Genomic DNA, 25,290 nt, shown 5'->3' with positions numbered 1-25,290 from the left:
TGTAGAGCAAAGCTTGTCCTTTGCTGTGCTCCCTTTTAGGTCTGGATGTGAGGTGAAAATGGGAGGGTTGAGAAGCCAAGATAAAAGATGCATTTGCTCTCAGGTTCTATAACACTGAGAAACTGTCTGTGGGAGGTGTGTTCACTGTTATCTAATCACACAACTTTCCTACCATCTGCCCTCAAACCTGAAGCAACACGATTTCTGAGCCATGACTCTTTTGGGAATCCATAGCTATTCTGTTTTGCCAAGTACACCTGATGCATGTCATGATTTACTCTCTCTTTGGCTTTCTGTGTCACACACCTCCTGTGTCTCTTTCTGTGAACTCATGTTTGAACATTCCTAGCTGTGAATCATTTCATTCTTCAAACATATGAATACAATGCCTCTCAAGCTTCTGCACCATCTACTTACCTCTTTAAAATATATCGAACCTAAAAACTGAATAAGGCCAGGGATGCAGCTTAGTGGGAGAACACTTGCCAAGCATGAGTGAGGAGCTGGGTTTGATCTTCAGCTTGTGAAAGGACAGCAACGAAAGTCTAACTGTAACGTATGTTTTATGACTGATGAAGAGGAGACAGAGGTTCATTGACAAAAATATTAAAGGGAAAAATGTAGTGAAGGCAAGGCTATCTGCCAAATTTTTTTTTCTTAGAATGTATGAAAATCCTACAATATGGCAGTGGCCGTGACCAAACTTCAGAATGGCATGAACCATGGCTGAATTTTCCGTGTGGTAGCTCAAAATGGTATGGATCCTTTATAAGTATCATTGATGATACATGCCTGAGAATTACTCAATGATAAAATATGCACACACATATAAATGCATGTAAGGCATTCTCTTGAGTCGTCCAGCTGATTTTTTGGACTACCCCAGTGCACACTGACCTCAGTGAGAAGCCTTCACTATGGCAGAGCCAGGGAGAAGCCATCTTTATTAGATGTGTCTTCATTTTGCCTCTTTCCACAGCTTGCTTTTTCTCATTCCCAGGTTTGACTCACCTCCTACTCTCTTATTTTCCTTGGATGGATTCAGAGCTGAATATTTACACACCTGGGGTGGACTTCTTCCTGTTATTAGCAAGCTGAGTGAGTAACTTCAGAGCGGAGTCCTGGAGGGTCACGACTTTGGAGATGGGTGGGGGGGGTGGGCCCCTTTTTGGAAAAGTACTGAGCAAGCCTCTCACTGGTTTCCAACACTTCTCCATTGCACACAGTCAACCTGGGAGAGCGCTTGTCTTGATATTGTAGATCCTTAAAAACTGCCCAGAAAACACTTCCAACTTACCAGTTTTCCTAGTGTCTTTACCATTGTGTGTGGCTAGTCATTTTGGATTCTTTGGGAAAACATTTATTTCCTTCCTAGTTATTAAAATAGAATTTCGAAAACTGAACAATTTGAAAATGGATAGACTAGTCACATAGACTCCTTCAGTGGTCATCTAGGCTCTGCTATCATTGGGTCAAACTGAAAATCTGTTCAACATCATCTCTTCTCTTTTTGACGAGATCGGGCGCGTACAGGGTGGTATGGCCGTAGACCTCTTCTCTTTTTGAGACAAGGCCTTATGTAATCTAGACTAGGCTTAGATTTGCTGTGTAGCTAAAGGTAGCCTCGAGTTCCTCATCTTTCTACCTTCACCTCCCAAGTCCAAGGTTACAGGCATGCACAGCCATGGCCACCTTCAATTTCTTTATCTTAACTAAAGTTTTTGTTGAAAAGTTATTCTCCAAATTGTCAACGAAACAAGATAGTTTTTTCTTAATATTGAAGCTAAAGCTTTAAATTTGCTTGTTAGTCAGTTACAGCATCGTTACTGAGAGAGGGAAGAGCATGTGTGGATATGATAGCTGTTAGACTTTGTTGTTAATGTTTAGCAGTTGCTGTACTGTTCTACAGGCCTGAAACAGAAGCAGAAACGTGACGTTATTGGTAGTGTTCTACTGGGATTCTAAAATATCTTCTCGACAAATGCATTATGTGTCTTAAACATTAAAATTACTCTCAGTAAATGCATGTGCCTATCATTATTCCGTGGTAATTTAAAATTTTAAGTCTTTAATGTCTACCTGGAAGATAACCGTTTTAGATAGACACTTGACGTAAATCAGGCCTATGGCCTTCAGAGGTTTTAGCCAGCCCTTTGTCCCTTCCTGTAGCGACTTGGCTCCGTGGTGCCGGACAAAGTTAAGGAGCTCTCACACATATATGGACATTTAAATCGAAGCAAGGCTTAGAGAACTCACAGTGCAGCACCAAGTAACTGGGAGGGTGTGCGGTGGGGTGGGGTTGAGATTCGTGACTCAGAGCCCTTAGGAAGGGCAAGTGTATGCAGACACACACTGGTCTGGGGAACATTTCTAGGTACTGCCTTTGAAATACACTGGAATCAGTAACTGTATGCCCCTGCCGCAAGAGTAGACAGTGTGGGGGGGAGAGAGAGAGAGAGAGAGAGAGACCCAGGGCTAACCCAGGCAGATATCCCATCAACAATGTCAGACTTCTCAACTCTCCTTGACTCATATGCCCTTTTGGTTTTGGAACAGCTAATAAGCTCATCCCTGGATGGCTGGTCCATGTGTTACAGTCTCGGACAATGTCACCTCAGTAGCTGTTTCTTCCTAGGGTCTTCATTTGCAGATCTAGCTGAGACTAGAGCCTTTTTTTTCTTATATTTATTATAATTTAGCTATTTGATCACTAAGTATCAGACCTTGCAAGCATCCTGCTATAATTATCTAAAACTTAATGCCATTGATAAATGTAGGCTAGCTGCCTAATTGGCCTAATCACTTTGTTTACTGCTTTTCTGACAAAAAAAAAAAAAAAAAGGTCTGGAGATATTGGCTCAGTTGATAGTGTTCTTGGCCAGCATGCACGAAGCCCTGGATTCAATCCCCCATACTGCATAAACCTGGCATTGTGGTGGACAGCTGTAATCCTAGCACCGAGAAGCTGGGGACAGGAAGATCGGAAGTTCAAATTCTCCTTTGTTATACACCAAGCTTGATACCATTCTGGGTACATGGAAGAGAGGAAAGAGAAAGAAATAAATATACCTTTTTTTTTTTTCATTATAGTAATTGTGTTACTTTTCATTTGTTCTGAACTTTGATCTGACTGCTTGCCCTACATCCTGGGCTAATTACTTTATATGATATGCCTAATAGCAATGTTTGTTTTTTTTCTGTCTAGAAAACTGTGGAACATACACTAAACACATGAGGCCTGTATACCCTACAAAAACGTTTCCCAATCATTACAGCATCGTCACAGTGAGTGGACATTTCAGCTTTTTGTGCTCATACCAGGAGGATGTAATTTAAGCATTGTTCAAGAGAATAAGTCAACTTCAGATCAGAGTGAAATAATTTGTTTGGCAATGTGAGCTCTAATCTTCAATTAATCTTTTCTTAGGGACTTTACCCAGAATCCCACGGCATAATTGACAACAAGATGTATGACCCCCAAATGAATGCTTCTTTCTCACTTAAAAGTAAAGAGAAATTCAACCCTTTGTGGTACAAAGGACAACCGGTAAGCTGTTTGCTGTGGCTACTGAAATAGTTTATTATTCTGACTTATTTTAATCAGAAAAAAAATAAACTGATGCCCTAGGAATTTTGGCAGCCTATTTTATCTCTCTGTGCCTCTGACTATCCTTCTGTAGTGCAAGTGAATGCTGACACTCACATGTGTATGTGTGTTTGCACAGTTTAAGAATAGTATATTTTAGAGATAGATTTGGATTATACTGTCTTTTTTTCTAGCTTGAGGCTTCTCTCTTTTAGGACTAATTTTTTGTCATGATAGTTTTTATTAATTATTATTTACCTTCATATGCTGATGGTGTCGAGCGTGATAACTTGGTGTGTGTACACAGTGCATAATGATCAAGCTAGTGTAGTTCTTATTTTCAGCTTCTCAAACATCTAAGTTTTTTTTAATACTATAAAGTAATGCTTAGAGGGGTAGAAATGTTAACTACCATGGTTTGATAATATTTACATGATTATTGGAATCTAACTGCTGGAGCTCACTGACCTTGTGAACACTGCATCCTCAGAGAGGAATGCAGGGATAACGCTCTCTGTCTTCTGAGAGGCTGATGTTTTCGTTGTCTCCTAACTTCCTTCCCTTCTCTTCCCCAGATTTGGGTCACAGCTAATCATCAGCAGGTCAGGTCTGGCACATACTTCTGGCCTGGATCAGATGTGGAAATTGATGGAATTCTTCCGGATATCTACAAAGTGTATAATGGGTAGGTGCAGATGAACTTTTCTTAGGTTTTGTAATATAAAATAACTTATACTTATCCTATACCCTTTTTATTGAGTCCAGAGTGTCAACATTTGAATGACACTGTAAAGTCAAGATCTTTCAGTTAGGCACTTTTTTTTTAAAAAAAAAAAAAAAAAAAAAGAGAGTTTTAGATGGATGATGAATGGAAAGTAAAATGAGACCAACATTTTGTAGAAACTCTGACAAAACGTGTTCCAATCCTTGGGCAGTGATTTAAGAAATGAGGCAATATTGGGCATGTTGGTATGGCTCTATATTCAAGTAGCTAGGCACTGAGGCAGGATGGGTGAGTTCGGGCCAGCCTGGGTTACAGAGTGGGATCCAGGCCAGCCTATGCGAATTCAAGGCCATGCTGAGTTTCATAATCGGTCTCTGTTTTAAACAAAGCAAATTAAAAAAAAAAAACACAGAAGGAATAAATGAAGGGAGGAAGGAGAGAGAGAGAGAGAGAGAGAGAGAGAGAGAGAGATTGAGATTGCAGGGGAAACAGTTCTGAGTGCAGAGGTACTACATATTTTAACTCTAGGAAGGAAAAGAACAAGAGAAGGAAAAGGTGGATGCATAAAAGAACACAGGTAGGCAGGAGCTACTGCATGGTGGGGTCTGGAACACTGTTTAGAAGAAGATCGTTGCATCTTTGTATTTACATTTCTAAATTGTTTCTGTCTGTTTACTCTCTAATATAAAGGCCTATTAGCACAGTCTCCCTGATTTTCCAAATCATACAACCATTTTAAGGAAGACTTTCTCTGAGTGATTTTAGCAAAACTACCAAAATGGTTTCTTTCTACTTTTGAAATTGATGATGAAACAGCAATACAGTATACCCAAGAGTGCCCAAAATATTCACGAATCCCAGACTAGGAAAGGACAGTATTTCTTTGCTCGTCTCATGCTACTGTGTGTTCTGTATTGTTCGCAGAAGCAGAGGGTGTCGCCTGTTCCTCTAGCAGTTGCTCGCCACGGTTTTCATCTCCTAGGCTGAGATGACCTCTGGGATCTGATGGGCTCCCTTCACACTAGTCTAAGTGAACATACAGATTAATGAGGAATAGACTAGATTTTCAAGATGTAGTGAAGACGGCAGCTGATTATATCAGGGAGGAAGGCTGCTCAAGTACTGTGCTAACAAAACCAGGGGCCAGAGGAAACAGAACTGATTTCATTAACGAAAGTTGTCTGGAGGATTGTAACCTGTCCTCGTGGTGTCTGCTTCCCCCATACCAGTGAGTGAGTCCTCTGAGGCACCTCTTCTTCTTGCGACAGTGACTGGCTCAAAGGAATGTATACTATGGCAAAAGAAACAAGAAATATTTTTAAAAACATGACTACAATTTTTTGGTATAAAGTTAAACTTTGGTCTTCCTTAGAAATAAAAATTAAGTTTGAAAATAACACCTTTTGGGGGAGGCAGGGTCTGTGCGGCAGGGTCTTTCCATGGAGTCCAGCCTGACCTTAAACTACAGTATTTCTGCACTGGTTTCCCGAGTAGTGGATTACAGGATGGCCAATAAACCTCAGTCTTGGCTTGCTTTGGTTACACTTAATATTATTTCCAATAAGGAAAGTATTTGTGTTTGACATATAGTTATTGCAGATTTGTTTTAATTTGCTTATCTTTAATTTTAGGTCAGTACCCTTTGAAGAAAGAATTTTAGCTGTTCTCAAGTGGCTGCAGCTTCCTAGCTATGAAAGGTATGTAGACAGTTTCTGGTACAAAGGCTCCTTTGTTTTATAGACATCATGTGCTTCAAACAAACAGACAGCAACAAAATCGCTGTTTGCTCTGATGTCTTATAGCCAAAGAAATTGAACAATTGCCGCTTCAGTTTGGAGACTCCCAAGCCTGTAAATAGTTCTGCAGAAGTTTAGCGATGTTTCCCCAGTGCTGTAGGATTTTTAAATCAGGGTCAACTGTTGAATTATTCTTTTCGTTCTGTTCTTCAATGTGTCCGTAAAATATTACGTTTTGATACTGTTTGATTTAGACCACACTTTTACACTCTGTATTTAGAAGAACCGGACTCCTCAGGGCATTCACACGGACCTGTCAGCAGTGAGGTAAGCTCATTCTTATCTGTATGTGATCGCTCCATTAACCTTGGGGTCCTGGAGTGAGCTTCTAGAACATTCTGTGAGGTGCTAAGATTTCTGGAAAGTATCCCCTATGGTTTATGGAAAGAGGAAGTAGGGAGTATTGCACAGAATTCGACTTAACCGAAGAGAACAATTTGAACAAAACAAGAGCTGAGAGAACTGATATTGCTTATATTTCTACAGTGCTAAATTGAACTGTTGAATTAAATTGTGTGTTTTCAATTCTGAACTTTTTTTTCCAAGGCAGGGTTTCTTTGTGTAGCTTTGACTGTACTAGAACTCACTCTGTAGACCAGGCTGACCTTGAACTCAGAGATTCGCCTGCTTCTGCCTCCCGAGTGCTGGGGTCAAAGCCTGCACCACACCATCCCTACCTGGCTTTTCAATTCAGAATTGTTTCATCCACTCTGTAGTCTCTCTTTGTCCTCAAACTTGAGTGCTTTATGAGAGGTTTTTAAGTATCCAAGACTCAAAATTTCTATGGGAGTATTGGGAAGAAGTCACAGCAGAAACAATCCCTTCTTATTCTTAGCAGACACTCCTGCCTGAAAGCCATGCTTCTAACAGAGCTAGAAATGGAAAGGATGGAAGATATTATCAAAAATAAAGAACCAGGCAAACAATAATTATTTATGTTAGTTACTGTGACACTAATGGGAACCAGTAGCCTAGGGAGGAAAGGTTTAATGTACTTGCTTGACCAGCTATGGTTTAGCAACTTGGCCAGTTTCAGGCCATATAAAACAGCATTTAATGTCTTTCAGAGGTCACATTGCCATGCCTTTGCATAGCCTGGAGTACAGGCAGCATTAGCACCCTACATGACTTGAGCTGCTCCCTCTGTGCTTCCTTGTTGCTTCCTTCTGTAACTTGAACTCTTATCTATAGCCTGCGATGTCCATAGAGACTCAGAACTTGGGAATCCTGTTGAGCCTAACAAGAAGAGTAAAAGTTCTCTAGTTATCTGTTGCCTTTTATGAGTCTAGAAGACAGACAACAAACCCTGTACCCCCGAATTCATGTTAGTTCCCTGCTCTGGGTGACCTAGGCTAGATGGTTTGTAAGTCTTTAGGATTCTTATCAGTGGTCTGGCATGTCCATTGTGAGCTCTATTTTGGGTGGCTCTATCTGAGCTCCCTAACTTAAATGCAATATTGCTGAATGTATTAATAGGGACAGACAGCAGTCCCCTGCCCCCCAAATTTAAACCACTGAATAGACCATCTTTCCTTGTTTTTCTGGCATGTCTTGCATGGAGTTGAACCCTTTGAAAGAGCAGGTATTCTTTTGTGTTGCTTCCGTATCAGGCAAAAGAGAGGGAATCTAACTGGTCCTCAGCCAGACTGTTTCTGTCCTTTGTAGTCCTTCAACCAAAATACGGGACCTGAGCACCGTGGCATTGAGCAGCCTTAGCGTACACACTTTGTCTCGACTCTGTCATCAGTAAAGCAGACATGCTCCCTACCCGATGCAGGGTTATGAAGCGGCACGACCAGAGCTTGGCCATATCACAGTTTGTCTAGAGACTCATTACTGCTTCTCATGGGTGTTCTTATGGTTTGGACAATTGACCAGGCAGCCAGTGTGATTTCCATGATTAATTTTTATTATTTCACTGATACCGTAAGGCCAGTGACAAGGTCAGTTTGACTAAGAAATATGTTTTCAAGGTCATATGATTAAGATTGAGTGCAATCCTTTCTGATTTGCTCATCTTCCTGCTTTTCTGATGTGTTCTTGTTCAGGATGGAGCCTACTACTTTTCAAATCCTATTCATCAACTTAGAAACTCTATTCAGCTCTCTTTGCATTACTGGCACCTCAAAACCACTTTGATATTTAAAATTTAAAAATCCATGTTGTTTGGCTGTCTTCCTGTGAGTGGAGGACCATGTTGAAGGAGCTTGTCTCATATTAAACTGAGATGTGCAAGCTGTGGGTGAAGATAGAGTACAGAAAACACAGGCAAGACTTTATAAGGTGAGAGGAAAAGAAAATGCCCCAAAACAGCCTAACCAAATTACTAGCGCTTCTGTAGCCTTGGGATATGGATGTACAAAATACAGGCATTTTGTAAAGAAATGAGGGGTCTAAATCTCTTCTTTAATAGTACAGAGTACTACATGAAGCATTTAAGGATTAACTTTAACTCTTTTGAAAATCAGGAAGCATAGTGCTCATACAGTGACTATTTAAATGATTAAAAAGTTCAAGAGGAAATCGATTGTGAAAAGAAAAATGCTAATTAAGATTGCATTGTTTTCTGCCCAGAAACTACAGTCTAGAGCGAGGATTATTCTGGTTTAATTGAGTCTAGGCTGAGTTTGATACTTAGATTCCCAGGAGGAACCAAGTAATGGAGAAACCCCAGAGTACATGGTTGAGTACATATAGGGTCTGTACCTTGCTATTTTCAATGACTGGCAGGTTTTTTTTTTTTTATGATATTGACCAGTATTGATCTAATGTGTATTTATCATAGTTTATCAATACTTCAGTAGCTCCTCCCTTCTTCCCTCTTCCCTCTTTCCTTTCTTCCTTCCTTTCTTCCCTCCTTTTTCTGAATATAGACTGTGACTATGGAGACATTACATTACTGTGGAGTGCATCCCACAAGGCTGCTTCCCATTCCTAGGTCATCAAGGCCTTGCAGAAGGTTGACCGGATGGTCGGCATGCTGATGGACGGCCTGAAGGACCTGAGCCTGGATAAGTGCCTGAACCTCATCCTCATCTCAGACCATGGTAATCTGAGTTCACTCATATACGCTGTAGATTGCACAGTGGTTTTGTTTTTTAAGTTGTTTTGATTGGCTCTTGTTTCATTATTTTTACTGGATGTTATGGGTAAGACTTCCTTTTAAAATGTGGTTTCTTATGGCTAGTTTTTAGGGAAACACATTAAATAGAAATATAAGTTAAGCATAAAATTAAAGAAACTTGTGAGCATGCCATCCACAAATTATCTAATTTCTGATTTGAGAAAATTCTACATCATAATTTAAAGTGTTACTAACCTCCAGTATTAAATTTGGATAACTATAATTTACCATTAATTGGTACACATTCTTATGTATCTCTTCAATTTGTTTTAGCATGTTTATTATAGTACATATGACTTTGGTGGCACATTTTTTTTTAATTTCTGTTTCTCACAATATAGTCTATTAACAGTTTTAATTTAATTAATTATTTGTATACACACAGATACACCACAGTGGGTTAAAGGAAAGCTTTTGTGGGGTCTGTCTCTCTTTTCACCATGGGATCTGAGCTGAGCTATCTCACTGGTCCCCAGAATGCAGTTTTTGTTACAGATACACAGCTTTGGGATTACAGAATAGCACCCATGCAAAAAAGCAGAAACTAGGTTCTCTCTGTTTTCTTTTGATAATGTCACTTGTTTTTGCTTCAGAAATAGTTATAGAGAGCTTAGCAGACAGTTCTAACATATTGTATGCTCAGGGATCTCATACTTCAGGCATATTCTCCAGTTTAATATGAAGTGATTTGGGGTAAGTTGCCCTCTTCAGCTGTGGTAAGACATCCCAATTTGCACACATAGCGATACTATAATTCATCAGGAAGAAGGAACATTTAATTAAATGACAAATTTGCAGATGAAGGAACAGCAAATACATATTGAAAGTCTGGAGAGATGGCTCAGCCATTGAGAGTGCTAACTGCTCTTGCAGGGGACCTAGGTTTAGGACAAAAAAAAAAAAACAAAAAAGAAATAACAACAAAGAAACAAAATCAAATTATGCAAGTGAAAGAAATTCTGCTTTATGTGTTGCTTTTTTTGGTTGTTTCAGCATGTTCTGGTGGTTTCCTTCTTCCAGGTATGGAACAAGGCAGTTGTAAGAAGTACGTGTACCTGAATAAGTATCTGGGGGATGTGAACAATGTCAAGGTTGTTTATGGACCTGCTGCCCGCCTGAGACCCACTGATGTCCCAGAGAAATACTACACATGTGAGTGAAGCTGTTTGCTAACATTAGATAGCTCGGGAGAAAGTGATTCCTCTACATCAATGTTTGTTAGCCATAGGAGAGCATGATTAACTCTCCATGCAGATATCCGGTACTTAAGAGAGTTTTATCAGAGTGAAGAGAGCTTAACCACTTACCAACTTTATATTCTTGCACTAAACATTATTTGGTTATCTTAATAGAATTTCACATTACAATTTAATGTTTATTTATGAAGTTTTATGCACTGCTTATGAGAAAAATTCAACCATATCTTTAAAGGTTAGATAATGAATGGCATGCCATTAAAATAACTCACATCATTTTCAAGTCATATTATGTTATGGGGAGGAATATACCAGAAATTATGCATTCTGTAAACAATCAGTCCCGTTACTAAGAAATGATTTCCTTAAACAGTTTCCCTAAGCAATAGCATGCATCTTCTACAGAGTAAGACAAGCAATTTTATCTTCTCTCTTGATCACATTGGAACACGAACTGCCAAAGTGTGTTTAAAGATATTTATTATTGCCAAGTAGTGGTGGTGCATGTCTTTAATCCCAGCACCTGGAAGACAGAGGCAGGTAGATGTCTATAAGTTCAAGGCCAGGCTGGTCTACAAAACTATACACAAAAATATTTTTATTATTCTGCAGATCAAAGTCACTTCATAACTGTGTTTTATATTTATTGTCCCACTTTGATTTCCATCTTTGGTTTTGCTTATCATTTTGATATAATTAGTTTTGCAATGGAAATATAAATGTGTTTAAATTATCAAAATTGGTTAGATTTGGGCTCTGCAATGAAATTAATTTCAGTAGAGACAGTTAAATATTAGTGAAGAAAAATGCATTTCACTCCAAGAAAATGTTCATGCAAATATGCACAAATCAAAGATTCTGTATTCAAAATACAAGAAATTTTTGTTTGATTCTTTTTTAATTTGGAACTGTATCCAGAAGGTTCCATGGAAGTCTCTTGACCTGACCTACTGAAAGAAGAAATTAAAAGGAGAAAAATGTTTCTTCTAAGCATATACAGATTTTTTTTCTGTCATTTTTCTTTAAATAATGCAGTGTAATAACTACCTGCAGTTCAGTTGCCTTGTAAGGCATTATGAGTAATGCAGGATGATTTAAGATGTACAGAAAAATAATGTCAATTATGTGCAAAGGCCTCATCATTTTGTAGACGACTTGAACATCTGAGGATGCTAGCTTGTCAGGGAAGGTCTTAGAGACATTGCTCATAAATATTGAGAGGTGACTGAGCCTGGTTAATGTTAAAACCCATATAAATTGACATTACAGGATTACATTTGGAATGGCGTGACTGGATTAACAAGTGGACTGATGTTCCTGAGTGCTGTTTGACCTGGGACTGAGTTTTAGCCACAGCTTTATTCTAATTAGGGCTCCAAAATTCCAAAATTAAAGAAACAGCTATATATCAATTCATCTATCTACATAAAATATGGATTCTTTTGTCTGTGTAATTTTCTCATATTTGTGTAGAACTAAACAGAAAAGTCAATGAAAGTTTAGATAGCTCGACTTATTGATATGTAGCACAAAATTCACGAGGCAAATCTAATGTCCTTACCTTTACACTTAGCTTTTACACCAGTCCACTTGCCCTCTCCTTTGTGTCAATTTTATCTGAAAATTCTAGACTTGCCATTGAGTTGTGAAATGTGCAAAGAAGAAAAACCATTTCCTTCTCTTCACCCCAGCTTATTTCTTCTCCTTAGAGACAGCTTGTTATGTTTGGGCTATGTCTTCCTAAATATATCCTGTAATGTATGTAAAATAAATATTTTATTATTACACAGTAAAGTTATGCTTGATCTAGATGGTATTTGAGTGTATGGATGGATGGACAAGCAGAGGTAGATGAATGGGCAAGCATATGGATGCACAGATTGATGGGTAGAGAGATAATGTATTCATTTCCTTTCTATGTACCAATGTGACACCGTTTCTTGGTCATCATTACACAGAGGTACTGAAAGATTTGTCTGTTCTTTTCAGTGGCCATACAGTGATGGGACGAATGAGCTGTTTGAATTTAGCCTTGGGGGCTGGTGATGTAGTTCACTGGCAGAGAACTTGCTTAACTGCATCAGAGTTTGAGCCTCTGTACCACATGAATTGGGCACAGTGGCACATGTCTGTAGTCCCAGAGTTGTAGGCCGAAAGATTAGAAGTTCAAAGACATCCTTGGCTGCATAGTGAGTTTGAGGCCAGTCTGCAATACACGAGATACAGTCCTGTTTTTCTCAAAAAAGGAAAGAAAATATGCTTTGGTATTTCATTAATGAGTTTGAGTGTATCATTTGTACTTTTAATTGTAGTATATCATTGGCTGTTAATTCTTTTGTTTGTCTCTCCAGTTAATTACGAGGGCCTCGCAAAAAATCTTTCTGTGAGTATATTAACTTTTTTGTTATTTAGTTATTGCTGTTTTTGGTAATATACATGACAGGTTATGGTGTCCCACTGAACTGCACGTCCCCAATCTTGGCTTTGATTTGGTCTATGCTAAGTGTCTATTTTAAAAATATATTTTGTCCTAATGCTGAATTTTGCTTGTATTATATTTCATATTTGATACCTTTTAAGGATCAAATTATTTTTTAGAGTTCTATTTAATAGGACATGTGAAATAAGTACATCAGTTGTAACTCTACTATAACCTAGTGACACTCTATGAGTCCTAGTAATTTTGCTTAGTATTAACTATAATACCCAATGAAAGTTTCCACTCCCTTTCAAATTCTGTAGCTAGCAAGAACCCTTAGTTTCCTACCAGTCAGGTGTCTTCCTGACTGGCAGGTAAAATGTTTCTGAATAAAGCCTATTTTTTTTTCTGGTCTTTTTTTCTTTTGTGACATCAGTGCCGGGAGCCAAACCAACACTTTAGGCCTTACCTGAAACACCTGCTCCCCAAGCGTTTGCACTTCGCCAAAAGCGACAGGATCGAGCCGCTGACCTTCTATTTGGACTCCCAGTGGCAGCTTGCATTGTAAGTTCTGTGACCCTCCTGGGCATGCTCAGTCTGATCTAGTATCTGTTCAAGGTGAAGACCGGCCTCCTTCAAACAATACATGGCAATCTAACTTCAAACTCTAAACATTTTGAATTGGATACTGCTGTGAGCTGCTCAGTTCACTACTGGGAATTTGGCAGGACCCTGGATTTGTTTCTAGTATTCTTTCTCTACTTAGGGCAGCTGAAAATGTTTCCAGACGTTGCTAAACATCTCAGTTCTGCCGGAGAATGTTGCTCTGGGTGCTCACATCCTGTTTCACCCCTTACCGCTGGGTCGCCTCTACATAGTAACCATTTCTAACAACCCTTCCAAGGCCCGTAGTCGTGAAAGCACTTTGTAACAAGCAAGTGTCTTTATTATACATAGCTGCTGCTCAAACCAGCCCATCAAGGAACCTCAGCTTGTTGGGCTGCGCACTAAAATATTTGGATGATTAATAATGTCCATATCTCAAAACTTGATCATTAAATCTTTTGGTAGTCACCATAAAACTATTCATTGATTGTGACAAATACCCCTGACAAACAATACCTAAGAAGTGAAACAGTTCTGTCAACATAGTCACACCCTCTCCATTCTATTAGAGAGCTGGGCTTTTAGTCCAGAAGATACATGGTGAGCTAACCACTACCTCAGGAGGTTTGGTATATAGTGGCTATTTAAAGACTGCACATAAGGGGTGTGGATACAGCTCAGTGATGAAGTGCTTGCCTGCCTAGCATGTTCGAGGCCATTGGTTCAATCCCCAGTGCCTCCAATAACAACAAAATACTACATCTGAGCCTTATTATAAACCTCATCATTATTGAGATTTTACAAATGACCCACAGGAGAAGTTGAAACCCAACAGAATGGAGACTAATGGCATTCTCTATGGTTAGCACTTCAAGTCCCTTCCGTTTCTATGCAAAGGTTTGGTCACCTCTGTCTTTTGTTTCATGAACAGATCAACTCTGAGCAATATAGCATAAAGGATAATGCCCAGGAGTTTCAAACCCAGGTGGTTTATTTAGTTTATGTTGATTTAATAAGAGCCATTTGTACTTTATGAAGGAAAACAGTGATGTGGTTGAAGTTTTGTTTAACGACTTGAATTATAGTACTAATTTATTATAATTTGTAATATAAGATTATGTCAAAATTTAGGAATCCATCAGAAAGGAAATACTGTGGAAGTGGATTTCATGGCTCTGACAATCTCTTTCCAAATATGCAAGTGAGTAAACCTTTCCTGCTCCCCTAATAGGATTAACCCGGAGAAAGTCGGCAAATGAGGTCTAAACTGTAAAAACCCAGACTGGGCATATAATGGGACAGTACTTGAGCTTTTTTGCCTTTGGGAGGAATTCAGGAATTTGTTAGTAGTTTGTGTTTATGTTTCCATGGACATGGGATTTACCGACCTCATTCCTAAGTGTCTCACAGTCATTTTGAACTTATCTGTGCCCAATGAACTGTTTGGCTCATGGTGAAAGTCAGTGATTTGATGGATGAGAGATTGTCACGATTATTGTCTGAAAGGAGGCAACACCTGGCGTGTGCCTAGCACTTTAAACGTTTTCTGAATCTCGTGGTAATAACAACTGAATTTTTTCTCTGTAGCACTCTATGAAGTGCACAGGGTGAGGTGTTTGTCCCATGTCATAGATGGAGAAAAAGCTATTTCATCTTTCATTCTGTTCCGATAATCAAGTATTATATTAAAATTACAGAAAAGTTCTAGGTCTCTTTAATTTATATATACAATGAAAATTAAAATTATATCCAAGACTGCCCACTGGGCATGGTGTTTCAGTTATGTACATATATGTGTACAATGCAGACAGTCTAAAATTTTGATCGGCTACATGACTAACTGAATCAAACTGATAAGCTTAAACATTTCTGGCAAATTCAGGCTCTCTTCATTGGCTATGGACCTGCATTTAAACACGGCACTGAAGTGGAATCCTTTGAAAATATTGAAGTCTATAACTTAATGTGCGGTAAGTGTGAACAGCACATTTCTTCTGAAGACAGGTGGCCTGCGGTGCACACTTGGCACCTCTGTGGGCATGCTAGCACAGTGAGAGAAGATATTTTTGTTCCCGTGTTCTTTCTCCTGACTGAGAGCCCCTGGAAGGCTATGCAGGGCATGCTGCCTGATTACTTACCTGTCCAGTTTACCCAGAACATGGGAAAAGTCCAACACTCAGAGTCTGAGGCTTAAGTTTATGACATTTGACTCAGCAATGATGGAAAGCACCGAAAAGGGTTTGGGAGCAGTGGAAAATTTCCAGAACGTGTGGCGTGTCTGAAATCAGTGCTGGTTGGGTGGATGGTCCTGTCAGTAGACACGAAGGAAGATCCATAATGAGTATGGCTTGCCTGACCCATGACTTCTGAACTGGTATGTTTATGATGGAATTGGGCGTTTGAGTTTGTACTTCTGTATATGGGTCTATGTGAGTATGTGCGACATGTCTGAGCACAGAGGCCAGGATAAGGCTTTACGTCCCCCCACCCCATCCCAGAACTGGGGTTACAGGTGCTTATGAGACACCTAATGTGTGTTCTGGGAACTGAAGAATAGTATGCACTCTAAACAGCGAAGCCATGTCTCCAGGCCCCAAATTTATTTATTTTCTTTTTGATTGTAGTACTGGGAATTTTCAAAACCTTAGCTATATATTGAATATAATAGTATAATTCTTTTTTATGAGAGCTCATGAACCTGAGTTTATAGATCCTAATCTATTCAGAACAATATCTTGTATAAAATAAGTGCTTAATGATACAAATATTTGTTATTATTATTAAGTTTATGAGTCTTAGGTTCAAACAGATTTGTGTTTGCCTCCTAAGCCCTGTGTGATACCTTAGGTAAAATACTTTGAACACTTACTGCCAAATACTGGTGATAATTTACTCAGCTCTTTTGATAATTAAATTTAAAAAGAAGAATATCATCACAGCTATTAATGTGGATCCTCTCTCAACACAGACTAACTAGATTTCTTGCACATTCAAAGTTAAGGAAGTTTTGTGGGGAAATGCACCATATGTGTTGCGCTTTGTATTAAGAAGAACAGATTCTAGCCAGAAAGATAGGATTAGTGCTAAGATCCAGCATTGCTCTTACAAAACACCGGGACTTGGTCCCTAGCACCCATGTTGGGTAGCTTATAGCCACCTATAACTTTAGTTTCTGTGGCTCCGATGCCTTTGGCTTCTGTGGACATCAGCATTCATGTGCACACACTTGCACATAGACCCACATATACACACAGTTAGAAATAAAGGAACAGGGTTTCCCTGTGTAGTCCTGGCTACCCTGAAACTCACTGTGTAGACCAGGCTGGCCTCAAACTAAGAGATCTCCCAGCCCCTGCCTCCGGAGTGCTGAGGCTAAAGGTATGAGGCATGTGCAACCATGTCAGGCTAAAATAAATTAAAATTCAGGAATGTTTGTGGTATAACACTTATGTCAGTATTAGAACGCCACATTTGGGATGCAGAGACGACTCTCTAGTTCTTCCAGATGACTTGGACTCAGATCCCAGAACCACATCAGGCAGCTGCAGGCCCCTTCTGGCCTCCCCAGGCATTTGCACTCACATGCACACACACACACACACACACACACACACGTGCAATTTTTAAATCTTTATATGGGTAAAGGAACCACAGATTCCTATTGTGGAAAGCTAAGTATGTATGTTCTGTCTTCATTCTAGTTAGACAGTGAGAGTATCAAATACATTGGATTTAAAACACTAAAATGAAATCAATTTGTTTGATCCGGAAACTCCTAATTAACTCTTTACTGTTCTTGGAACTATGCAGATTTATTAGGGTTGATCCCAGCTCCTAATAATGGAAGCCATGGAAGCCTTAATCACCTTCTAAAGAAACCTATTTACAACCCAAGTCTTCCCCAAGAAGAGAGCTCCCCGGATCAGTGTTCAATCAAGTCACCATCAAATAACCTCGGCTGCACGTGCAACTCCTCGGTGGTAAGTGTAACTGTGATGCTTTACAGCACTGGTCTGTGTCTGTGTGTGTGCTACAGAAACAGTTAAGATAAAGTTAAAATGTAGATGTTGGCTATAACACAGTTATTGAGCATCTGTATGTTTACTTTTAAAACTAAAAACACATGTAGACCTTTTATTAGACATATTCCCATCTAACTTTTGCACGTTTAGCCGCTTCTATCTCTGGGTGTTGCCAGCCCTTGAGGGCAGGTGGGGTGCATGCTGGAGGATCCCTTGAGCAGAGTAAACCCATCTTACTGAATGCTCCTTCTCTAAAATACAGCCCAACATCCTGAAAATTTAGCTGGGGGTGGTGGGAGTTTTTTGTTCAAACAGATATAACACGGTTTTCCATTTTCTTTAGTTGTAACTGCCCTAGCCACAGTGCTAATAATGTCTTAGGAGTTGTTAGAATGTAAAAGTATCTAATAATTTGTGAACCCAATGGGCAGCATTCATAAAGTTAGTAGTTGGAGTTTATTTTACACTTTTCTCTTTTGCTTTACTTAGACCGGGGGTGGAGATCAGAACTAAGCAGACTTATAGTTTTCCATGACTGCAGATAACTTTGTCCTATTGGAACTACTGTAGGTCCCCTTTCATCCTCCTTGTCTAAGAAGGAAAACCTCTGACTGGTACAATACTTTGTAAATGTTATTTTTGTTCTTTCTTTGATTAGTTAATGCTATAAAAATGATATAATACAGAACTAAAGCATCTCTCTCTCGGAAGCCTTAAAAATCATTTTATGAACCTTTTTTAGATTGTGCCAATTGTGGACTTTCAACAACAGTTTAATCTGACCATGGAAGATGGTAAGTCCTGTTACTGAAATGAGGAAATGATAGAGAGTTGTTGCAGGAGGGGGTTCTTTACAAAGAGCCAATAAAATAAGAAAGCAGGGAGCTGTTGATGAGATATGAGTTTTCGTTACCGGACAGTATCGCCTGTAAGTCATAAGGCAAGGCATGTCATTTTACACTGGAAAGGTGTGCATCCTGTTCTGTAAAAGCCATGACTCTCTTTCCGAACATGTTGAAAATGTTTTGAAATTTTGAAATTTTTTGCAGGTGTATAAGAAAGTTTAGACTTCAACTTAAAATGTTTGAAAAATCTGTTACCTTAATATAGTTTGATTTAGCTATCTATAGTTACTTCCTCATATTTTTTAAATGAGGGTTATGATTTTTGTAGGCAACAGAGATAATATTTTATAATTGTGACCTGAATGCTCAGAGTTGCTTTGCTGGAATCTCTGATCTCTACATGATCTGACTAATATTTTGTTCCTTGCTGGAAAAAAAGTGCTCAACTCTGCATTAATTTTGACTTGAGCTGGTCTCTGTGAAATTGCTCTTGTAAGTGTTGGGATTATGGCAATCTTTTATCCCTAAAATCTTTTACTACAGTATGTGGTAAAGACTGAGAACTTCAGACCTTGGTGGAGCTGAGTTTGTGGCCTCAGGAACAGCGCGATGGGGAATGGGATGCTGTCACCTCATCTGTGAAATGGGTGTAGGACCTACATTCTTAAGGAGATGTAGGACACGGAGGATGAAAAGATTTCTGCGAAGCACCTGACACTTAGGAAAGGCCATCAAGTCATTGTCCATGTTGTCATCAGTTCAGTCTGTTGTCCTTGGACTTTTCCTTCTAAATAGCCACATCTTTTTTTTTTTTTTTTTGCTTACTAATTACTTATTAAAGAGTAGGTGATTAAAATAATATTAAGGAATTTCAGGAAAGTCCTGATGCAGTGAAGCTGGTAGATTGCTTGCCAGCATGCACGAAGTCCTGGGTTCAGTCTTCCAACACCACATAAAGTTAGGCGTGGTGCCATACACTTGTAATGCCAGTACTCAGGAGCCATGAGCAGGAGGATCAGAAGTTCAGGGTCAGTATTGGCTACTCACTGACTTTGAGACCATCCGGGGCTACCTGAGACTTTGTCTCAAAAAGATTTGTTTGTCTGTTTGTTTATTTATTTATACATTTTGGTGGTGTAAGTCCTGGTTAACTAGAATTTGTAGTAATCCCAGGGCGTATTCCCTTGTGATACTCTTCGATAGAACATTCATATTGCAGTGAAAAGGCCAAGTTTCACAGGTCCACATCCGTGCGTGGGTCTGTCCTTTGCACTCTCTGTGACATTTTTATGGTTCAAAACTTATTCCTCCAGAAAAAGAGAGGTGTTGGATGGGTGATCCATTGTATATCACCAAATAACATGAAATGTGGTTTTGTTTTCCCTTTCTGCCCTAAGCGGAGGATGTTGACTCCACCACTGCACCGTATGGAAGGCCCCGGTTCCTGCAGAAGAAACACAGCATCTGTCTTCTTTACCATCAGCAGTTTGTGAGTGGATACAGCCAGGACTTCCTCCTGCCGCTGTGGACATCTTACACCTTCCTCAGCAATGCAAGTATCAGTCGCCTCTTGCACTATGATGTTGGAATCTGTTTGCTCGTGTTAACCTGTTACTTCTTCCCGAAGGAAGAGACTACTGAACAGTCTCTAGGAAGTTAGAGGAAAGTTTTAGGTCTTTGTTTATCTGTATGGTTCTGAGAGCCAGAATAAATTTTTCAATAGCTGATTTTCCTTTATCTTCTTCGTGCGCCCCCCCCCCCATTTTTAATATCGTGTGACTCTGATCTATTATCTAATGAAATCAGAAGGCTAATGAGTCACAATTTCTCTTTTCTAAATGCATGGCTATTTGAGCGCATGGTTTACTGTATTCAACTGACCCAATCTAAGGAGACGTTGAGAGCGCAGACCTTGAGCCTCCCCCCATCTGCCTGAGGATTCCAGCCCAGACCAGGGGGCATTTACTTCTTCTCTCTACTCCTACCAACACCAGAGCAGTGGGACCTTGAAAACAGCGTGTGCAAATATCCCCAAATAAGACTACTGTCACTGCCGCTCACTCCAGCCCGGTTGTACTTAGATGGAAGGAGAGTCGCAAAGGCACTGTGGTTGATTGGCAAGGCATAAAGATACACTTAAGGGATTAAGGAGAGCTCCATTGAGGGGAGAAGTTAGACTTAATAAATGGCACTTAGTATTAATAGCCTCTGAGACTCCCAAATATGCGTATATGTGTATCGTTTCTATTAAAGTGTTTATTTTATTATTATGCAAAATTTCTTGGGCATTTTAAAACATTTTTGGAGGTTACCTTCAGTCATTTTCTTCCCTTTGTGGGATGTAGTATGTAGCATTCACCATGTTTGGTGAGCACCAGCATTTATTGTTATTTATTACCTTAACTTGCCATGGTCATTGGTTCTGTTCGAATTTGATTTTTTTAAAACCTAAGCAAAGATAAATGAAGCCACATTCATTACGACCCCCAGGAGTTTCCCCTTGGTTCTTAGGGGCTCTCCTTCTCTGAGCAACTTTTAGCTGACGCTTGGATATGGAAGATGGTGTAAAAATTTCCAGAAATCAACATTTTATCTCATACAATGTTTGAAAGTATGTATAAATAAAACATAAAACCATCACAGTGGAAGCTATTTGCACATAAAGGGGTTAATAGCTCTGCCATTGTGCTTTAGTTAGAGAACGTCCATAGACTAATGGGAAACCGGAGAAGATTGTGACTCCATGCCTGGGCAAGGCAGTTTGCCTTTGGTTTGTCAGCTTCCTTTGTTGCTCCGTGACTGAGCCCTGCTGACCCCTCCCTATTTGTTCTTCAGGACTATCTCTCGATGGATAACTTTTCCAACTGCTTATACCAGGACCCTCGGATCCCACTTAGTCCCCTCCACAAGTGTTCCTTTTATAAAAGCAATTTAAAGCTAACATATGGCTTCCTCGCACCACCAAGTAAGTACCTCCCTACCTCTGTCCCTCGGCATTCCCTTCACTTAGCTTCTGTCTTTGCTTACTTATACATCTCCCAGGGGTCTCAGGGTGTAACTCACTGTTGAAGAACTCGCCTAGCATGTAGCTGTCCCTGCGTTAGAGTGTCAGCGCCAAATTAATAATAGCAATAACGAAAGGAATAGAAGAAATTAGTGAGAAATGTCTTCCCTTATTCTGTGGCACTGTGTGGGGGAGCCTTTTTATTTATTAGTGAAATTCATACATTAGGAACATAATTGGGAAAACGTTACATTGGTCTAAGTCTTGAATGTATGATTCATTGTGTGTTGGGGGAGTAGTTGACCTGGTGCAAATACTTCAGGTAGAACACGCAGTGGGAGAGAAAGGCCACTTCTGGTCTTAGGAAGGGGGCGCCTGTTAGGACGAAGGTGACAGGCGAAGGAAGGAGGCGAAGGTGATGCTTTCATAGCTTGCTCATCCATCGCTGCAGAGCTTCTAGAATGGCCCTTTTGAAGGAATGGCTCCCCTTCTAAAGTGACAGATGTGTGTGCTGAGGAGAAGCCTCTTTAAGGCCAGCCTTAAAAGGCGAAACTCAAAAGGTCCCAGATGCCCAAGTCCGCAGTTCCAGTTCAGCCCCTAGTAAGCATGTGTAGACAAACCTTGCCTGTTGGACAGCAACAGAGCCAGTCAAAGCAGCCTTGTGTGGCATGCTCGGGCAGACTCCTGGGTTGTTTTCTCTGGGTGGTAGGTGTCCTGCTGAAGCCAGGAGTTCAGAGCTGCCTTCCTGCAGCTGCTAAAGAAAAAGCGTAAAAAGGCTGTAAACACAATATTCTTTCAGAGGAAATAAAACAAATAATGTTAAAGTTTGGAAATGTGTGATTTGGGACTTTCTTACTTCAGTTTGCGTCTCTTTGGTAAATGACCTGCACAAAGAAACGAGTTTAAAATCTGATTTTTCAAAGAGGCTTGGCCAAGTGTATTGCGTTTCCCTTCTCCTCGAACCTGGGCACGTTTGCCAAGCTTCAGGTGACACTCAGATAATTTTCAAAAGTGCTCCCTCTCTTCACCACAAGAAATTGCAAAATGTGATCAACTCCTTTCTTCTTGTTTTTCTTTATAGGACTAAATAAAAATTCCAATCAAATATATTCTGAAGCATTGCTTACTTCTAATATGGTGCCTATGTATCAGAGTTTCCAAGGTAAAGAAAGACCTTTAAAAATGGTTTCAGCATATGTATATTTAGTTGATATGTAACAGCATTTATGGTTTTGATCAAATGTGCACTTATCAAATACATTCTTCAAAGTTTGTTTAACTTTGAAAGTATTTGAACACACACATAAAAGTTCTGTACATGCTGGGCGGTGGTGGCGCACGCCTTTAATCCCAGCACTCGGGAGGCAGAGGCAGGCGGATCTCTGTGAGTTCGAGACCAGCCTGGTCTACAGAGCTAGTTCTAGGACAGGCTCCAAAACCACAGAGAAACCCTGTCTCGAAAAACCAAAAAAAAAAAAAAAAAAGTTCTGTACAGTCTAGTATCTGCATGCTTTGTATTTAAATGTTATAAACATTTTTGGGAAAAAAAAAGGGTAAGGTATGTCCTCTAAAGTTGCCCAGTGACTGCAATAAACTATTAAATCAACTTTCAGTGTGGTTCCTGATTTAAGTAAGTTTGTGTAATTAGCTTTATTTTTTAAAATGAATAGATTTCATAGGATTCGTAACCATTTCAGTATCTAACACCAGTAAGAGTAAACAAGCCTATCTAATTAAATTTATGGTATAGAATATGAAAATATAGCACTTATAAGGACTTTTTTACTTAGAGTTTTGTGTATGACACATGTATGTTTTCAGAGGACAAATTCAGATCTCAGTCGTGAGTCTGAGGTGCTTCGGTGCTTACTGGTGAGATGTGAAAATTACTACAGTGTAAGAAGCGTATTTCCAAATACTGAAACACAGCTGCCCTTTAGTCCCCTCCAAAAGCCAAAGGTGAATAGTGGAACTTGAACTCGACACTAAGACTAAAGCCAAACCTGACCTAGTCCTTAGCTTTCAGAAGACTAACTTTGCTTCATGTTGTAGCCACTCCCGCACAGCAGCATGGCCTGCCATTCTTTGGGAACTCCAGCACTGTCTCTTCTTTTTCAGTTATATGGCAGTACCTCCATGACACCCTGCTGCAAGGGTACGCCAAAGAGAGGAACGGCATCAGTGTTGTCAGCGGTCCCGTGTTTGACTTTGATTATGATGGACGCTATGATTCCTTAGAGACCCTGAAACAGTAAGGACGTGGTTCATTCTTAAAGGTAGTTGTAGAGGGGATTTCCATCTAGCCAGCAGATCATTTTCTGTACAGCACAATTCATGTGTTCGCAGGGGCTACCTTGAGTTAACAACTTTAGAGAGCCTTGAAAGTTTTAACCTTTAAGACTCCCTCACAAGGCTCAACTAAAAACACCACGAATCGCTAAAGGGGGGCTAAAGATCTGAAGGTATAGAAGTTTACTTACAACAGGATTCGTCTATCCATAGTCTTTATTCTTTTCTCTTCAAACCATTGTTTCTCATTGTTCCTTCCTGTTCTCCCTTGTCCTTAGTTCTACATTGTTCTTTCTTGTCCTCCTCGTTACAAATGTTCCCAGTCATATATACCCTTAAAACCAGTTATTTCCCAGTCCTAGCAGATTCCAGGGCCAGAACTCTTGTAGGCCATAGAAAATCAGATAAAAGTTTTTTTTTTATTTATTTTTTTGTTATTTATTTATTTCTGTGGCCTAGGTCTGGGGTTAGACTTACTGCTCTAGCGAAGAAGAGACCCAGGCCTCTAAATGATCAGTTCCGGGCTCTGCTGTTATCAGCCGCTCCGCTCATGGGTGTTGTGGGTCTTTCTCTGGGTTGCAGTTCATCGTCCCTTCTGCTGTCCTTGAGAGGCTTGAACTAAAGTCATCAGTGAACCGAGATGAAAGTGAGCATAAGGAGTTAGGAATCTTTTAAGTGGGGTAAAACCAGAGCAAATATTGTCCCACAACAAAACATCTGGTATTATGTCAGTTTGTAAAATATTTAATTTTTCACTATGTCTGCTATTTTGGTTTTTTTTTTCTTTTGTTAATTTGTTTGCTTTGAGACAGAGTTTCTCTGTGTAGCCCATGAACTTGCCACGTAGACCAGGCTAGCTTTGAAGTCTCAGAGATCCATTTGCCTCTGCATCCTTAGTGCTGGGATTAAAGGTGTGCACTACCACACCCAATCAGTTTATCTGTGTCTATTGAGACAGAAAATTTTTACCTAACTAGCCTGTAAGCCATGTTGTAGACAGTGTAGAAGAGACTTTATATGTGTCCCAATAATAGTTTTAGCCAGAACTTGTAGTGGGCTGTGGGCAGGCCTGCTTTTCTCCCACAACAAAACATCTGGTATTATGTCAGTTTGTAAAATATTTAATTTTTCACTATGTCTGCTATTTTGGTTTTTTTTTCTTTTGTTAATTTGTTTGCTTTGAGACAGAGTTTCTCTGTGTAGCCCATGAACTTGCCACGTAGACCAGGCTAGCTTTGAAGTCTCAGAGATCCATTTGCCTCTGCATCCTTAGTGCTGGGATTAAAGGTGTGCACTACCACACCCAATCAGTTTATCTGTGTCTATTGAGACAGAAAATTTTTACCTAACTAGCCTGTAAGCCATGTTGTAGACAGTGTAGAAGAGACTTTATATGTGTCCCAATAATAGTTTTAGCCAGAACTTGTAGTGGGCTGTGGGCAGGCCTGCTTTTCTCCCGCACGGCTAGCTTGACATCCGAAATAACAACTCAAATTGTATTCATGTAAACACTGCCTGACCCAAGATGTGGCTAACTCTCATATTTTGCTTAACCCATTTCTAATAATCTGTATAGCACCACAAGGTGGTGTCTTACTGGGAAAGATTCAGCATGTCTTACCTGGCAGCTGGCTCCATTGCATCTGATCAGAGAGGTGAGGCATGGCGTCTGCCTCACT

At 39.8% G+C, this 25,290-nt stretch overlaps 1 protein-coding gene across 2 annotated transcripts in view; it reads left to right on the top strand.

Moving 5' to 3' along the window:
* Enpp1 (ectonucleotide pyrophosphatase/phosphodiesterase 1) overlaps positions 1-25,290 on the top strand; it is a 63,142-nt gene that overhangs the window by 32,793 nt on the left and 5,059 nt on the right. The window contains exons 6-23 of one of the 2 annotated variants that reach the window (XM_057756119.1): positions 1,001-1,098; positions 3,206-3,285; positions 3,428-3,547; positions 4,162-4,271; positions 5,942-6,007; positions 6,301-6,373; positions 9,045-9,153; positions 10,251-10,382; positions 12,778-12,809; positions 13,282-13,409; positions 14,583-14,652; positions 15,334-15,421; positions 17,262-17,431; positions 18,216-18,267; positions 19,716-19,870; positions 21,154-21,283; positions 22,404-22,484; positions 23,441-23,573. In XM_057756119.1, coding sequence (XP_057612102.1) covers positions 1,001-1,098; positions 3,206-3,285; positions 3,428-3,547; positions 4,162-4,271; positions 5,942-6,007; positions 6,301-6,373; positions 9,045-9,153; positions 10,251-10,382; positions 12,778-12,809; positions 13,282-13,409; positions 14,583-14,652; positions 15,334-15,421; positions 17,262-17,431; positions 18,216-18,267; positions 19,716-19,870; positions 21,154-21,283; positions 22,404-22,484; positions 23,441-23,573 — 1,827 coding nt within the window. Of the gene's footprint in view, positions 1-1,000; positions 1,099-3,205; positions 3,286-3,427; positions 3,548-4,161; positions 4,272-5,941; positions 6,008-6,300; positions 6,374-9,044; positions 9,154-10,250; positions 10,383-12,777; positions 12,810-13,281; positions 13,410-14,582; positions 14,653-15,333; positions 15,422-17,261; positions 17,432-18,215; positions 18,268-19,715; positions 19,871-21,153; positions 21,284-22,403; positions 22,485-23,440; positions 23,574-25,290 lie in introns of those variants that run through there. The other variant, XM_057756127.1, reaches the window with a different exon arrangement.

The sequence above is a fragment of the Chionomys nivalis genome, chromosome 2 (assembly GCF_950005125.1).
Source record: "Chionomys nivalis chromosome 2, mChiNiv1.1, whole genome shotgun sequence".
Taxonomy (NCBI): domain Eukaryota; kingdom Metazoa; phylum Chordata; class Mammalia; order Rodentia; family Cricetidae; genus Chionomys; species Chionomys nivalis.
The sequence above is the reverse complement of the archived record's forward strand: the minus strand, read 5'-3'. Positions and strand labels throughout refer to the sequence as shown.